At 48.4% G+C, this 17,407-nt stretch overlaps 1 protein-coding gene across 3 annotated transcripts in view; it reads left to right on the forward strand.

Annotated features, from left to right (window-relative positions):
• The window catches only part of LMCD1 (LIM and cysteine rich domains 1), a 58,272-nt gene extending 47,996 nt beyond the window's left edge, over positions 1-10,276 (forward strand). For all 3 annotated transcript variants that reach the window (XM_079934532.1, XM_079934533.1, XM_079934534.1), the window contains 2 exons: positions 7,759-7,974; positions 9,621-10,276. In XM_079934532.1, coding sequence (XP_079790658.1) covers positions 7,759-7,974; positions 9,621-9,779 — 375 coding nt within the window. In that variant the 3' untranslated portion in view covers positions 9,780-10,276. The remainder of the gene's footprint in view (positions 1-7,758; positions 7,975-9,620) is intronic.
• The last annotated feature ends 7,131 nt before the right edge of the window (positions 10,277-17,407 follow it).

The raw sequence follows: 17,407 nt of genomic DNA on the forward strand, positions 1-17,407 counted from the left end.
TCCCCTCCCTCCCACGAGGTGGGCCTCTCAGATGGAAACTTAACAGCCGCTGGCGGCTCAGCCCGACTCCAGCCCCGACAAGGGACATACTTGTGGGCGAGGGACTTCCAAAGCTTGGTCCGAGCAGATGTTTGGCTTGTGGGCCGGCAGGCTGGCTTTCCTGCCAGCCCCTCTCTGCGAATTTGAAACCACTGTGCGCCCCCAGGCCTGCAAGCCATGCCTGAGCTGGAGGACAGAGGATCAAAGGAAGCCCCCACCCCCGCAAATTGCCATGGTTACCAGGCTTCTCAGCATCTGCCTACCACCTTGTTCACAGGGGAGATATTTTAATGACATTAAAGGAGATTTGATTTGCCACAGAAAATTCCTTTTATCCTGCTTTCCATACTGTAAACACTTTGCCGTGTTGCCTCATAAGGCTTCACAACTATCTTTTTCCGCCCCCGCAAAGTGGGCTACGTAATAGTCCATTGACTAAAACAGGGGTTGGCGAACTTTTCCTATAAAGGGCAGATCGTGAATATTTCAGCCTTTACGAGCCACGAGGTCTCAGTCATACCCACTGGCCTCTGTCCTTGTGGCACTGACGCAGCCAAAGACAATACCTCAACAGATGACCAGGGCTGTGTCCCAATAAAACTTTATTTGCAAAACCAGGCAGCAGGCTGGATCTGGCCCCAGGGATGTACTTTGCTGACCCTGGAACTAGAAGAACAATAATAAATGGTTTTCACCATTTATGAATGACCTGGGCTTTGTTCCCTTTTATTTTGCTACTGGAGGTTACTTGGGGACGCTGATGATTCTGAGGATAGTGTCATCTGCCATTCGTTGACGACCTACACTGTGCCACGCAGCACGCCAGAGGCTTCACACGGTGGTTTCATTCAATCCCAAGAACTACCCGGCAAGATATATCATCCCCCTCTCTAGCTGTCTAGCTGGTGAGCCGTGAAGCCAGAACTGGAACTCAGGCCTGCCGCACCTCAAACCCCGCACAGACTCCAAAGGACGGCAGCTCCCGCTTCCAGAGCCCCCGTGTGGCCCAGACACCTTGCGAGGCCCCTGCAACAGAGATGACCGCACGTAAGCCTTGTCCCTACTCATCAGCATCCCGCTGTAGGGATACACTTGTCAAAGCCGGATTCGGGAACACCCCAGGCTGACCTTCTCTCGTCCAAGTGTCGCATTTGGGAAGCCTTCCTGGCCCCATCCTCCCCCTTCACCAGATAACCAGTGAGGGAGACGCGGTTAGAAATGCCTGCATTCTGCCGTGCTTGGGAGAGAGCCCCTCCTCAAGGACCTGCCCCTAGAAGATGCGGGAGACAAAGCACTGGTGGGCCCACAGCACTGACCCCACGTGCAAAGCAATCCCCAAGATCAGGGCCCACCGTGTGTCACAGATGCGGAAACTGAGGCTCGCAGATCCCCCCAGATGAAGCTACGGCGGGACCTCGTGCAAAGGCCGGGACCCTAACCGCAGCGCCTGCGGCCACCCACCTATTCTGCACCATAAGGAAGCTCGGGAAGGTGCCCGTGTGGGGCAAGAGAACGCAAGAGGCTAAAGATGCCAGCCGTGACACTGGGCCAGAAAAGAGGGAAAAAAAACCCAAAAAACTGCCGATAGACGAGGCTGCAAAGCAAAGATGGTGAATAATCGCCATAAGAGGAAATGGAGAGATGCTGTTTATAAATAAATTGTTGAGTATTTGTGTTGGAAAGAACCCAGTGCCTGAATTCAAGGCCCCTGAGTCAATATTTACTGTATTGTAATGGTGCGCTTTTCACAAGGCAATCTGGGTTTAGACTGGGGAGGCCTTTGGATAAGGGCCTTCCAGAAAAGAACCGCATGATTGGAACAGAACTGCTGGCAGCCGCGGCAGACGGATTACGGCTGGTTTAACGGGCTCTCAGCATCTGCAGATCTGCCCCTGAAGGCCAGCTCGGCTCATCCCTGGAGACAGCTCTTTGGCCGTGGAACCCGGGGCCACTGTCCTGAATCTGCTGCTTCCTGAAACACTCTGTGTCTTGGTTACTTCCATTTCAGAAGCCTGAATAACTCTGCGTGCCCACGTGTGCTGCTGTTACCTGGGGCCGCACAGCAAACCACCCTGAGATGCTGCGGCTTAGAACACCTGTTCCAAATCGTCTGTTTTCTCGCAGATCAGCAACCTGCGCAGGGCTCAGCGGGAGAGCTTGTCTCTGTCCCTGACATCTGGGCTTGATGCTTGGAAGACAGATACGGCTAGGGCTGGACCAGCGGGGGCCCCGGCCTCTCCCTCTATCTCTGTGTTTTCTCCGTGTGGCTGCCCTAGGATGCGGGTCTCAGGACTCCCAAGAAAGAGCCAGTGGAAGCTGTGTTGCCTTTGTGACCTACCTCAGGGATCTACAGCATCCCTTCCACCACATTCTGTTCTACAGAAGCGAGTCACTACGGCGGGACCATATGCAAAGAAAGGGAATACGGGTATTGGTTGGAGGAGGGTCCAAGAAGTTGCCGGCATCATTTCCACACCTCACGGCGGAGGGAACCCCAGCCCTGCAGGGTCTGAGCTTTGCAGGCAGCTGAATCTAGAATGCTCCTCAGCTTTCTCAGTGCAAGTGTTTACAAAATCCCGAAGTACAGAATATACGAACTCTTTCATTTAGACGCTTGTGATGAAGAATCTCTCACCATTTGAACGGGGCAAGACAGAACTTCAGTGGCACCAGGAGAAACGTCACATGTGTTCTACCTACGACAGGTCTGTGCTACAGCTCCTTCCCCCAGAGGGACCACAGTCTGCAAACTAGGTCACGAGGCAAAGGCTGGACAGATTCCCATGAGAAGGCTCTAGTTTTAGACAGTTGGGAGTCTGAATGAGAACCCACTGACATGCTAATGATCAATGGTCTTCTCTGTGCCTTTTAGCCTAGTTCCAAAGGACTTCTACTCGACCAAAAGTGGCTTCTCTAGAGGGGAAGTCACCTGGGAATGACCACATTGGGCTTTCTTCAAAATGGTCTAGAATTTAAGCATACCAGGAATTCAAATTGGCTTTTGCTGTCATGGAACCTAATTGGTCATGTCATTTTTGCTGAGTTCTTATATAAGGTCATGTTCAAACGCTCTATGACAGTGGGTCTCGAAGTGCGGTCCCCTGACCATACCAGCATCCCCTGGGAGTCTGAAAATGCCCCTGCCCCCTCCCAGACCTACTAATCAGACACTCGGGGTGGGGAGATGCAGCACTCTGAGCGGCCCTCTAGGGATGCTGGGGCAGACTCGAGGCTGAGAACGCTGTCTTGGAGGGGGTGGGATGGGAGAGGGAGAAAAGCAGGCCCACCAAGGCGGGCACTGATTGTAGCTGAGTCTGGGGTAGTGACAGAAGATGAAACTCACATGATGTGATTCTCTGGCCTTGCACAGAGGGAAAGAACAGAGATGGAAAAACACAGAGCTCATGGGTGGGAGGAATGACCTCTTGCCAAGCTACGTGCTCATGGTGCTACTGAAAGGAACCCAGGCCTCCAAACCAGAAGCAGATGCTGCCTTCGACGTCTTTGTCATCTTAGGAAATGGATTTAGCTCCTCAACTTTCTATAAGGAGGGCTTCGTAGGGATAACAGGAGATTTTCGCTAATTATTACTGAACCCTTGTCAAGTTCATTAATTCTATTATCTCATTTAATCCATGCAACAGACCTGTGATGTTCCGAGTATTATTTGGCAGGTGAAAAAACTAAGGTGCAGAGAGGTTGGGTAACTTGCCCAAGGTCACACAGCGAGCCCCCCTCTCAACCACCCACTGCAATTTAGAAACTGTAAACCTCCCTTCCAAGGATGGTAGGAGAATAAGTTTGTGCACAGAAGGGCAGGACCAGGATCACAGGACCCCAGGCAGGCTGGGCAGTCGGACTCTTGGTTGTGAGGCTGCCCCTAGTGGCTGAGGGGCCACCAGCTGACAGAGCCGAGACACTGTCAGATCTCTTGTCCTTTGAGACCACAGGGAAGGGGGCATGGAAAATAGCTCAGAGGCCAGAAGAAGAAATTGCTTCCTGATGCATGTTGACAGGACTCATTACTCTGACAGCATGTTTCCATAAAATGTCAATGACACTGTTTGCTTAAAAAAGGACTGGCTACTGGTGGTAACAGGGTGCACAGCCAGGGATGCTGGGGGACAAGGAGGGAAGAGACATTCCTCTGAGAGGCTCCTGACAAAGCCCATTCAGACAGTGCTCCCAGAGTTATCCCCTCACAGTGCAAACCACACCCCAGCACTCCAGAACCAGCAATGGCTTCCCACTATCTCCAAAGCGAAGTCCCAACCCACAGTTCAGAGTCACCCGTGATCACCCCCAAACTGCTTCCTGACCTCACATCCCTCTATTTCCTTCTGTGGGTCGCGGGCGCCTGCTGGTACCCACCAGACACATCCAGGTGCATTTGTATCCCTCCCTTTCCCCACTTCTGTGTTAGGCACATCTGGAAACTTGGAGTCAGGCGCCCCGCTGATGTATCCTGGTGATACTCGACCAGGTGTGGTGGATGGACAGTAAGCCCCTTCTGTGTGGGAGGAAAGGGGCCGGAAATTTCATTCTGTGAAATTTAGAAAGACAAACAGACAGAAAATTCACTTGCTTCTCAAACAGCCCTCACCAGACAGTTTACACTTCTAGAGATGTGACAGTCAGTGAACGCGGATCCATCACCTATTTTTGGTTTGTTTTGTTTGTTTGTTTTTAATTTTTTGCCACACTGTGAGGCTTGCGGTATCTTGGTTCCCCCACCAGGGATCGAACCCGTGCCCCCTGGTGTGGAAGCGTGGAGTCCTAACCACTGGACCACCAGGGAATTCCCCATCACCTATTTTTGGTTCAGACCCTCTGATGAGTTCCAGGTGAGCTGGGGCTCAGTCACATACAGAAGGACAGGGTTCACTTTGGTGAAGGACTCACACCCGTCATTCTTGTGGGCATAACCGAAACCAAAAATCCAGCACGTTCTAAGGCACGTCATCATCAGGCGGCCAGGAGCAGTTAACCAAACACACTCCTCACCTGAACACGAGCTCAGCCACGACCGTGCTTAGGGACCACACTCAGTACGTGGACGTATTCTGTCATTTGGTTTTCTTTCCCCAATTGCCACCATTTTAATTTTTATTTCCTCTTCGTACACAAGAGTATATTAAGTATGCAGTTAAAGTATGTAAAGAATTCTAAGTGTTTAGGCTCTGAATATAGGCCTCTTCATCTTTACACAGCAAAACAATAAATATCTCTATTTGGGCTGATATATAATTTGTGCTTAGTAAGACAGAGTGTTCATCTCAAGCCAGGGATCGGTAAATATTTTCTGTAGAGGGCCAGCTGATCTATCTCTCAGGTGTTGTGGACCAAGAGCTGGAGTTGATGATATCACGTAGGTACTTTATGTAACAAGAGAGAAAATAAATATCCACAAATTTTTTTTGAAATTCAAAATACAGTAGTATAATTAAGACAGGTTTCTGCAACACAGGCCGTATTAGCTAGCTCAGGCTGCCAATAAGAACATTGCAGGCCAGGTGGCTTAAACAACAGAAATGTATTTTTTTTCCCAGTTCTGGAGACTAGAAGTCCAAGATCAAGGTGCTGGCAGGGTTGGGTTCTGGTGAGACCCCTCTTTCTAGCTTGCAGAGGGTCACCTTCTCACTGTACCCTCACATGGCCTCCCCTGTGTGTACACCCAGAAAGAGAAAGAGACAGCCATCCATCTCTGGTCTCTCTTCTTATAAGGACGCCAGTCCTATTTGATTAGGGCCCCACCCTAATGACCTCATTTAACCTCAGTTAACTCCTTAAAGGCCCCATCTCCAAATACAGTCACATTGGGGGTCAGGGCTTCAACATGTTAACTGGGGGAGGGGCACCATTCAGTCCAAAACCCTGGTCTACTGTGAGAAGAATGGAATTCTTTTTTGGGAGAAAACATTTCACTAAATTAGAGTTCAGATGTAAAACCCATTCGACGCTGATGGTTCCTACAAGAACAGGCAGAGGCAGGTAGTTTGCTGACTCTGATGTAACGGCCGCACGGTGGAGCAGAAAGAACCTTGGCTTTGGGGTCAGGCTTGGCCTGTGTTCAAATCCCAGCTTTGCCTTTCGTCAGCTATTGCTACTCAGCAGTCACTGAATCTCTGTGAACCTGGCTTTGGCCATGTCTGGGGGAAATATAGGTCTCCTTAAAAGGGAGATAAGTCTAGAAGGGCAAGTAACTCTCTCGGGTTTCCGTAAGGGTGTCAGTCGGGAGGGAAAACACCTGAGCTGGACACACAACTGCCCCAGGGAGATGCCAGCCAGCATCATCCTCGTCATCAGAGTTCTGAGGAGGGGAGAACTCCAAAATGACTGGATTTTACAGATGGAGGATGTCGTCTGGATAGGACGTGATGAGAACGGCCGTTTAGCTCTGTGGTCTTCCTCCCAGTGCAGTCATGATAATAACATCAGGCAAATCCCAACTGAGGGACAGTCTACCAAATATCTGACTGGTACTCCTCCAAGGTTATGAAAAACAAGGCAAGTCTGAGAAACTGTCCCAGCCCAGAGGAGCCTAAGGAGACATGATCGCTACCTGTAATGTGGGATCCTGGATCCAATCCTACAAGAGGAAAAGGACAGTAGGTAGAATCTAAGCACATCTGGATAAAGTTTGGACTTCGGTTAATAACAACGTATCAATACCGGTTAACTGATTGTGACAAGTACACCATATTAACGTAAGGTGCTAAGAACAGAGGAAAGCAGGTGCGGGGTATACGAGAATTCCCTGTACTATGACGACAATTTTTCTGTACGTCGAAAACTGTTCTAAAATTTTAAGTTTATTAAAAATTAATCCTCCATAGGGAAAAGAGCCATTCAAAGTGCCAGGTGGACCGGTGGGTTTTAATGTAACCGGGATGAAAGGTTGGTTGATACGCTACACTAACTAACCTTTGAGAAACTAACACTTGTCTAATTTTGATGCAATAGCAAAGAAAAATACTCCACAGTTATCTAGAAAGGCTATTTAAAATGCCTGCCTCCCTTTTTCAATTTCTAATCAGTGTAAGGTCAGATTTTTTTTCATCTATTTCAGAGAAAACCACATGATGCAAAAGATAAAAAGCTAAAACAGTTATAAGAATCGAGAAATCCTCTACGGAGCCAGTCATGAGAGATTTGCAAAAATGTAACCAATGCCACACTCTGACTCAATTTTTCTGTTTTGGAAAATCTAGTTATTTTTCATTACAAATATTTATGTTAACATGCTGTTGGTTTACTATTTTTTAATGAATTAATAGTTATTTAATTTTTTTCCTCAGTTCTCATTTCTTGTATGGTAAATATCAATAGCTATTACCCACATGAACAAAAACTCTTTGGGCTTCTCAAAAATTTTTAAGAGTCTAAAGGGTCTTGAGAACAAAAAGTATGAGAATGACTGTGTTAAACAAATACTGGGTTGGCCAAAAAGTTCATTCAGGTTTGCCCATAAGATCTTACAGAAAAAGCCAAATGAACTTTATGGCCAAACCGATACTTTACGGAGTCCTCACAACTACCTACTAGGTAGGCAGTATTATTATTATCCCACTTTGCAGATGAGAAAACTGAGGAACAGAGAGGTACAGTAACTGCTCAAGGTCACCCAGGAAGTAAAGAGACTGGAGTTGAAACTCGAACCCAGGTCACGATGCACTCCTGACTACCTTGTGTCCTGGGGCTCCTCCCCCACCCTTCCAGGTCTGTGAGCTCTGCAAGGGGGTGGCCCCCGCCGACAGCCCTGTGGTCTACTCGGACAGGGCAGGCTACAGCAAGCAGTGGCATCCTGCCTGCTTCGTGTGCACCAAGTGCTCCGAGCCGCTGGTGGACCTCATCTACTTCTGGAAGGACGGGGCGCCCTGGTGTGGCCGTCATTACTGCGAGAGCCTGCGGCCCCGGTGCTCCGGCTGCGACGAGGTGAGGACCAGTGGGATGGGCACCCCCAGACTGCAGGAGGGGACCCAGAGGCCCAGGGGAGTGTAGCTTCGTGATGATGTGATCCACAGATAGGAAAACTGAGGCTCAGATCCCCCTTCACACTCTCGGCCTCTGTTTTCCCATCTGCAGAGTGGGGCAGAAATTAGTTCCCACCCCCGGGCCTGTTGGGATGGGTCAGACACAGAGGACCTGTCAAGTCTCATCCTTGGCACAAGGCTTGGCACTAAGTAAGGGCTCAGAAGAACATGATGGGCTGCCGCCAGGAGGCAGATGACCCACATTCAAACTGGGCTCTGCATCTGTGAGGCGTGTGTGTCCCTAACCCCTGTGCTTCCATTTTATAACTTACCACATGGGAGGGTAACAGTGCCCATCCCATGGAATTGCTGTGAGGATAAATGAGATCGTGCCTGAAAATGCTTGGCATGGGGCCCGGGTAACTAAGAAGTGGAAGCCGCTGTGAGTCTTAGGGAATGTAATACAAGATGATACAATAAAATCGTGTAGCATTAACATAACACAATCGGACAGTTAGGAGATGCTGTGAAAGGGGTTCAGCTCTCCAACATGGGTTTAGACTAGGGAAACTCTAAGGTGAATGAATAGTGACAGTAATGGCTATGACAATAATAACTACCGCCTGCATGCCTTTGGTGATGAGAAACTCACTACCTTCATCTGTGGCACATACGAGGGTTAGAAGTGTCTTCCTCACTTTAAGCCAATATCTGCCTCCTCCCACTTTTCACGTGTTGGTCTCCGTGTGAAGTTAAGACCCTGTAATCGTCCTACCTCATACCTGTGTGGGCAAGGATGTTACAGAAGGAAAAGGGCTGTCAGCAGGCCTGGTCCCACCCACCTCATTTCTGTAAGATCAACAGTATACTCGCGGTAACAACACCTCATCCTAATGTGCTACAGACGTTGTATGTGATGTGCCGTGACATCTCACAACAGTCTTTCAGGGACAGAGGATCATTATCTCCATCTGACATTTGAGAAAAGTGCAGCTCAGAGAGGTCAGCGATAAGCAGAAAGCATTGACTTTGTCTCTGTTGCCATTCCGAGTACTCCATCTGTAGCAACACACGCGGCCCTCATAAAACCCCATGGGATGGGTAGTATGTATATCCCCATCCTACAGATGTGGAAACTGAGGCACAGGGAGGTTGAGTAATTTGCCCAAAGTCATGCAGCTGGTATTTAAGTGAAAACACGTATCTGGTCCCTGTTTGACCCCAAAATCAGAAAGCACATTTAACCAGTATGCTGTTCTGCTCTCTGGTTCCTCACCAGATTGTACAGATGTTCCTTTATTCCAAGCCCAAGCAACTGGGCTTTGGATTTGGCCCAGACAGCATCACAGATGTCAGATACGTAAAACCTGTCAATAGCGGAGGATTTTTTTTTTTTTTTTTTTGGATCCTGGAAGCTAAGATGCAACCGTGACCTTCGCCAAATACTGTACTTACTGTCTTAGATTTATGTCAGATTTCTCCACTGAGGCATTGAAAGGTCAAAACAAGCATGGGGGACGAGGGACCACCATCTTACGGCTTGTCTCCCACGCCCTGTCTACTAGGGACAAAACCTGAGCTGAACGATTCTTCTGCTCCCCTCCCCAGATAATATTCTCAGAGGACTACCAGTGCGTGGAAGACCTGGCCTGGCACCGAGAGCACTTTGTCTGCGAGGGCTGCGAGCAGCAGCTGGGCGGCCGGGCGTACATCATCTCCAGGGCTCAGCTTCTGTGCCCAGCGTGCAGCAAGTCCAAACGCTCCTGAAGGGCTGTGCACCCACGGCTGGAATCCACAGGATCCCACCGAGAAGCACAGCCACGTGTGCCAAGGCCATCCTAAGGGTCTGGCGAGACAGCCAACAAGCAACAAAAACAGTGATCTTTCTTCAGTGGATATATACACATACACACACATATTCTAGATCGGGTGGGGAGGGATCCTTGAGGGTCAATAGTTTCAAAGCCGGAGATGTTCTGAGAAGTCTTAGGACGCAGTTATTTTGTTTTTGCTGCTGTTGTTGTTTCCCAGCTACCAACGAAACACATCCTGCCCGCGCTCTCTAGGAGGAGTTTCCCAGAATGCAACTCTGAGTGATCAAATCACACAGCTGGAGGACGTGCGTGCTTTCTCGTGAAGCTGGGGGCTCCTCCAGGAGCAGCCTGGGATCTCGTTTGTTGCCTCCCTTTCAAATGGAATTTGAATCTTAAATAAAAAAATGTTGGCATGATAAATATATCAATAAAAGTTTTACGAAGTTCGCACATGCCCCGATCTCATTATTTACACCTGGCAGTCATTTCACGGCATCTGTTTTGCGCCAAGATCCTGAGTGCCGGTGCTAGCGGAAGGCACTGGAAATGCAGGTGTGCCTCTTCATCAATTGTGTCTCATCAGACTCCTTTGGGAACTGAAGGGTCTCGGGGCAGAACTCCCATCCCCCCAGTTCCGGGTACCCCCAGAGCACTGATGGAAACGAGCGTGTCGTGTTTCATGGGACACCTAAGAGCAGCCTCTTGAAAACCGGGGAGCAGCAACTCAGGTGTTCTCCAAGTCCCGGCAGGTGACGAGTGAGCCCCTCTGGGTGGAAGACCAGGCAGGGGACTCAAAGCAACCAAACAGGGCCACCTAAGCTCAACCAATGGGCGCCACATGGGACACGGTGGCCAGTGCAGGCCAACCTGAAGAAATATGGCTTTTAAGAGAAATCGCTCCCTTTTTTAAACGTTGCCAACGGAACACTGAATAAGCCGAACAGAATAGCTCTTCGGGTGAGGCTGTCTCTCTTTTATGGCCTCTCTGTGCACTTACAGTCTCCAAATTCGTTTCCTCCCCACAATTTCAGAAAAAAAAGACCTTTCTTTTTCTACTGTGGATATAAAGGTGAAAAAGACCTGAGGCTTAGGAGCTCACAGTCTCATCACCACGGCCTCTCTTTCCTTTTTTTTTTTTTTTTTCAGTCACGCCATGAGTTCCCCGACCAGGGATCAAACCCGCGCCCTCTGCATTGGGAGTGCGGAGTCTTAACCGCTGGACCGCCAGGGAAGTCCTGGCCTCTCTTTATTAAACTGCCCATCTATTGCCCAGTTTCTTTCATTTCACCACCCACATTCTGCTCGCATTACCTCGTCTACAATACCTCCATTCATGTGGTTTGCAAGCTGGACGAAAGCTATTGCCCTACCCTTCGCAGGTGTTTTTCTGCTTCCAGCTCATCTCTCCAGCCCCCGTGTTTCTCTGCCATGTCCACCTTCTCCAAGAGGAGCTTTCGGACCCATCCTTCCAGGATCCCTGTTGCCCCTCAACTTAACAACCAAGTCCTCGTCCTGACATGTGAGTCCTTCCAACACTTGGCTTAGCTGTCCTTCTGGTCTTAAAACCCTTTCTTTCTCTAGATTTCGACTTCCCTATTTCACGTAAACATTCAGAAACTCCTTTTGATCAAGACCCTCTCCCCTGCCACCACTGCCCTGGTCTGTGCTGGGTCCTTGAAGACCCATTCCTTCTACAGAAATTCTACCTGTCCTAGAAGGAGCTTCTGAAACATAACCTGCTTCTCAGCAGCCCTCCCTGAAGCGCCAATGGAATAGGCACCTGTTCATTCCCTCATGCGCTCATTCACAAGTATTCACTGAGCTCTACAGAATTCCAATTCGCATGCTGAGTACAGGGGGTACAGTGCTCACAGAAAGAACAGCGCCCCTGGACTTTACAGTCTGTGCAGGAGAGGGGCCTCGGGCAAATATTCCCACAAGTTGATGTAAAATTACTGCTTCTATGGATGGTATGAAGGTGGGGTGGGGGTGGGGAATCGGGTCTCTATAAAGCAAATGAAAGAGATTGGACCTAATCAGGGATGTCAGGAAAGGTGCTCCTGGGAAAGTGACACTTGAACTGAGATCTAAAGGGCAGTAGACGCCGAGTAGCCGAAGAGGGAAAGGAAGATGGTTAAAGATGGATGCATGGATGGCATGTGCAAAGACCCTCTGGCTGAAGCAGCACCAGTTTATTCAATATCTACTTATTGCTGTTGGAGATACAGTGGTGACCATGAATGGGACTGAAAGAAGATGGGTGTGGCAGGTCCACAGACGGAGGACGGATGCTGAGGTACAAGAGGGTCACCAGCTTTGTGGGCAACAGAAAAGACCTGCTTCTGTCCTACGAGCAACGGGGAGCCTTCCGAGAGTTTTCAGCAGGGGTTGGTGATGGCGGGACAGAGAGATTACGGGATACATGATCTCTCCTCTGTTGAAATCCCAGCGTGATGCCTGATCGATTTTGTCCTGGTGCCTCTGTCCACACCACTGTGGACAGGAGTAATGTCCCCCACAGACCCCAGTGGATGCCACCCAGAACGTGCTCCTGCCTTCCTGGTGTCTACTAATGACACCAACCTTGCACTTGGAACACTGAATCCTCTCTGACACCCCCCTTCCCCTCTGATGGTCACTCAGTGCAGTCCTCTCTCCCATCACCTCTTCCTTCCATCCCCAACGTTGTATTTCACCTTGAACATTTTCGGCCCAGACTGACAACGATCTCCTGGTGAGTCTCCCTGCCACGAACTCACCCTGTCCACACACTACTCAGGTGGACCCTTCAGAAACACATCCTCGCCGTGCACTCTCCTCTACAGAACAGGGGCTCCCTGTTCGCACATGGGAGAAAGTCAAAGCTTCTTAGGTTTGCAATCAAGTTTCTTAATGTTCCCGGCCCCAACCCACCTTGCTTACTGCTCCCTTTCCAGAAGCAAATGCATAGCACGCAGGCTCCTCTCTGGGACCCAGCCTTCCCCACCTCTGCCCGCCGCCCCGGCTGTTCCCTTTGCCTGGAGTTCCCCACACGGTGCCCTATTACTGCCTCTTCCGTGGGGCTGCCATAACCGAGCGGGACGCCGCACCAAAACTGGAAAGACATACGCTCTACAGTGTAACGGCGTTAATTCTCGCATGGTTTATCCCCCATGTCAGCAGGAAGCACAGCTGCCATTCTCATCACTCCCCTTCTCCAGCCTCACCCTCCCTACAAGGGTATCATAGGGGCCCTTGCCCTTCATCTGTGCTCTCAGAATACCCCAGGCTTACGGCGATAACTGCACTGATTCTACTGTGCTATAAGTATTAGCTTGAGAAAGGCTCCCCCATGCACTTCTTGAGAAAATACTCTCATCTTTAGCCTCCAATCCTTAGAATAATGCCTAGAAACAAAATCAAAGAATAAACAGCCGGGGGCCCTTCGAGGATTCACTGTTGCTCAGGGCACTGGATTCCAAAAGGGCCTAAATCAACGATGAAAACTTCAGAATGAGGCAGACGCCGTTGGGTGCCTATGTGCGGCCGTCCTCCGCCCCATTTCCTTCTTTGTGGGGAGAGCCCACTTCCCGCGATACAAACTCACTTTCCCAGCTTCTTCTGCAGCTGGGGAAACAGCGTGTGACTCAAGGCTGGCCAACGGGGCTTCCCCTTTGGGGAGCTACTTAGAAATATTCTCTTCCTTGATGAAAAGAGCTGCTCTGGAGGGAACAGCCCTACTTTCTTTTTCTTTTGATATTATTTCAAACTTAGAAAAAAAGCCACAACAAAGAACTTGTCTTCTTGAACCATTTGAGGGTGTTGCTGACACTATGCCCCATCACCCCATCAATATTTCAGTGTGTGATTCCTACAAACAAGGACATTCTCCTACCTAACCATGAAACCACCATCAAAATCAGGGACTAACATTCTACCAGTCTGATCCTCAGATCCCCGTCACCAGTTGTCCCAATAAGGTCTTTTATAATAATTTCACCAGTTGTCCCAATAAGGTCTTTTATAATAATTTCACCAGTTGTCCCAATAAGGTCTTTTATAAAAAAAAAAAAAAGATCCACTCCAGGATTATGCGCTGCGTTTAGTTAACTTGTCTCTTTAGTTTTCTTCAATTGGGAAGTGTTTCTAGTTCCTTCCTTGACAGTTATGATCTCAACATCTTAAAAGATTAAAAGCCACATAGTGAGTGGAACGTCCCTCAGATTGGCTGTGTCTGACATCCTCATAATCAGATGCAGGTTATGCTTTTTTAGCAGGAAGGCCATGCAAGTGATGCTATCGGATAATACAAGATTTTTATTTGTTCCATTAGTGTTGCTATTAATTTTCAGCACTTGATGATACTGAACTTTTCCATTGTCAAGTGACTCCTTTTCCCTTGGTGTTTAACGAGCAGTTTGTGGGAGGGTGCTTTGAGACTATGCTAACCTCCTGGTTCCTCATCAAAATTCCACCCATAGGTTGTCAGAATCCACTGAGGTTTCTTGACTGAATTATTACTATGACAGTTGCCAAATGTTGATGTTTTTTCTAATTCAATCATTCCTTCCATGTTTATTACTTAGCATTCTACTATAAGGAAAAGCTCTGTTTTCTCCCTATTTATGTATTTATTCATATTTCGTATCAGCTTGGAGTGATGGACTTCTATTTTATTAAATTGTTTATAATCTATTATCATTATTTATTTTGATGTTCAAACTGTCCCAAATTAGGCCAATGAAAAGCTCTTACAAGCTGGCTGCTATGTCCTTTTAACAGGTCCCCACCATCCTTTGAACATAATTTTACATTGTGACACCACAAGGAACTCTCAGTTCATCTTATACTTCTCCTGCCCCAGTTTTGGATTCAGCCATTTCTCAAGGAGTCTCGTCTTCTTAAGCTGGGTGCTGTCAGGCTGGAACATCTTAGAACCTTGAAGACACAAGTGAACCAAGCTAATAAGCTGAGAGTGATGGAGCTGGGACTCAAACAGTGTCTAGATCCTTGGTTATATCATCAAGCCAGTGAACTTAGTTCTGGCTTTCTTGTTACTTGAGACAATTTCCTTCTTCTTTATGCTGCGTTATACATGTATTATTTGTGTAATACGTTTCTTCACCATATAGTTTCTCTTTAGTGAGGTTTTATTCATCGTAGCCAGAAACGATGGGACTAATACCCAAGATGTTTCACATTTTAGCTCGAGTGAATTAAACATTTCTGAAGCCATTACACCCTCTGCTTCATCTGGATGTTTCAACAAATCTGTCTGGGGAGGACACAGGCGATAGTGACATGAGGGCTTGACTCACTGGGTTATCAGACTTTGGCTCCAAAAGTTTGGCTTCAAATACGAGACAGTTCCATGGAAGCGGAGAGGGTGCCACGGCATGTGTGCAGACCACCCATGCCTTTGACGAGCTGAGCCTGGAGATGACGATGTTGAAGGAAGAAGTATGTTTGCTCCTTCTCAACCATGATCTGTGTTCATTCAGATGCTACTTGTTTGAAGCAAAATGATCTCCTGGACTGATTCCCCCGGTCCTATGATAATAGAATCCGCACGCATCAGCATATCGTGTTTCTCTGGTCTGAGTTTGGGACAACTTTGGTGCTTTTTTTTTTTTTAAGATTTTTTTTTTGTGAACCATTTTTAAAGTCGTTATTGAATTTGTTACAATGTTGCTTCTGTTTTATGTTTTGGTTTTTTGGCCACGAGGCATGTGGGTTCTTAGCTCCCCGAACCCACACCCCCTGCATTGGAAGGTGAAGTCTCAACCACTGGACCACCAGGGAAGTCCCACAACTTTGGTTCTTAAACAGTAGAAAGGATTTGGACTTGCAGACAGAAGAAATATTATCCAGGCCTCTCTTGTTGCAAGGGAAGGAAGTCCAATGCAAACCAGTTTAAACAACAACAATGAAAAGAAAAACCTGGAGGGAATCCACATTCTAGAATCTACGTTCTCGTTGAGAATCTGCTTCCTTTCTCCATCTCTCGCCTCCGTTTTCCTCCATGTCAGCTTCGTCCTCAGGCAGACCAGCCCAGACGGTAGCAGATGGCAGCCCCCAGAACCCAATAAAGGTCACATTCACCCTTGGAGCCAGTGAGCCCAATGAAAGGGGAGTGTCTCTTTCTGGGGCTTTCTGGGAACGACTTTGATTGGCCCAACATGGGTCACGTGCCTATCCCTCGACCAATGATTGTGCCCAGACAGCCGGGGTACCCTGATTGGCAGTGCCTTGATCACGTGCCAACCAGCCAACCCCTGAGGGGAGGAGAAGGGATTTGAAAAGACTGTCACGCCTTGGGGCTTCCCTGGTGGTGCAGTGGTTAAGAATCCACTTGCCATTGCAGGGGACACAGGTTCGAGCCCTGGTCCGGGAAGATCCCACATGCTAAGCCCGTGCACCCCAACTACTGAGCCTGCACTCTAGAGCCCGTGAGCCACAACTACTGAGCCCATGTGCCACAACTATTGAAGCCCACGCACCTAGAGCCCGTGCTCCTCAACAAGAGAAGCCACCGCAAGGAAAAGCCCGCGCACCGCAACTAGAGAAAAGCCCGCGCGCAGCAATGAAGACCCAGTGCAGCCAAAAATTAATTAATTAAAAAAAGAAAAGACAGCCACCCCCAAATCACGTAAATCAGGCCCCTTGTAGAAAAGAGAGTCCCTGTTAGAACTGCAGGTGGCAAAGGAAATCCTTCTGGGCAAAGAGAGGCAGGATGGATAAAACTACAGGAGCAAAGCACAGAGAAGGAGCAGTTCGAGAAGTTGGAAGAGAGCCAAGCCAAGGAATCTAAGGATAAGACCATCCCGGGATTGGGGAATGCAGGCTCCCGGGGGAGCACAGCAAACAGCAAGGGTAGAAGCCAAGTCACAACACTCATCTTGAACTAATTATCATGCTACTAAAACTCTCATTTGTCTTGATTTCTTTTAAATTACTGGCAAGAAAAGACATGTTTTTAAAGGTCTGCATAAAATGGTATTCCCTAAAGGATTTTATTGGGACCTTTTTTTTTAATGACATGAAAGATGATGGAGACTTACTAAACGGTCTTTATGGGAAAAGTTTAATAAATGTGAAGGATGTACTTCCAGGAGTTCAAATATGGCAAGTTTTAAAATAGAAGAGTGACACAAGCAGCTAATGATCCCAATATGCCAGATTATGCAGGCTGCTGGCACGGGTTCTGGGTTTTAATCAAATATATAAATTATGCAAGATTGTTGCAAGGAATTGCAAGCCTTTGCCCTACAAGGGAATGGTTTGTGCATCGTCTGACAGGAGAGCTCTGTGGAGTTCATCTTCAGCTGATAAGGGGAGAGGAAGCAGGAGCCAGCGGGTGGGCGGGCATCTTTGGCCAATGCAAAGAGACCATCTGTGCCAAAGCTGGACAGAAGAATATGCTCCAGCCAGAGCCCCCGGCCAAGGAGGAAGGTGTTTGTTCAATATGTGGCCTGTGTGGTCCCCTCTGCAGGGGAGGTGTCTGTGACATCTTAAGCCAGAGCTTGTAAACACTGAGCTTTCAGTGCTTGTTCCTACCCAAAAAGCCACCCTTCAGCCGCCTCCACTTCAAGGCTCAGCAGG

This window comes from Stenella coeruleoalba (assembly GCF_951394435.1).
Source record: "Stenella coeruleoalba genome assembly, chromosome: 10".
In the NCBI taxonomy this organism is placed as follows: domain Eukaryota; kingdom Metazoa; phylum Chordata; class Mammalia; order Artiodactyla; family Delphinidae; genus Stenella; species Stenella coeruleoalba.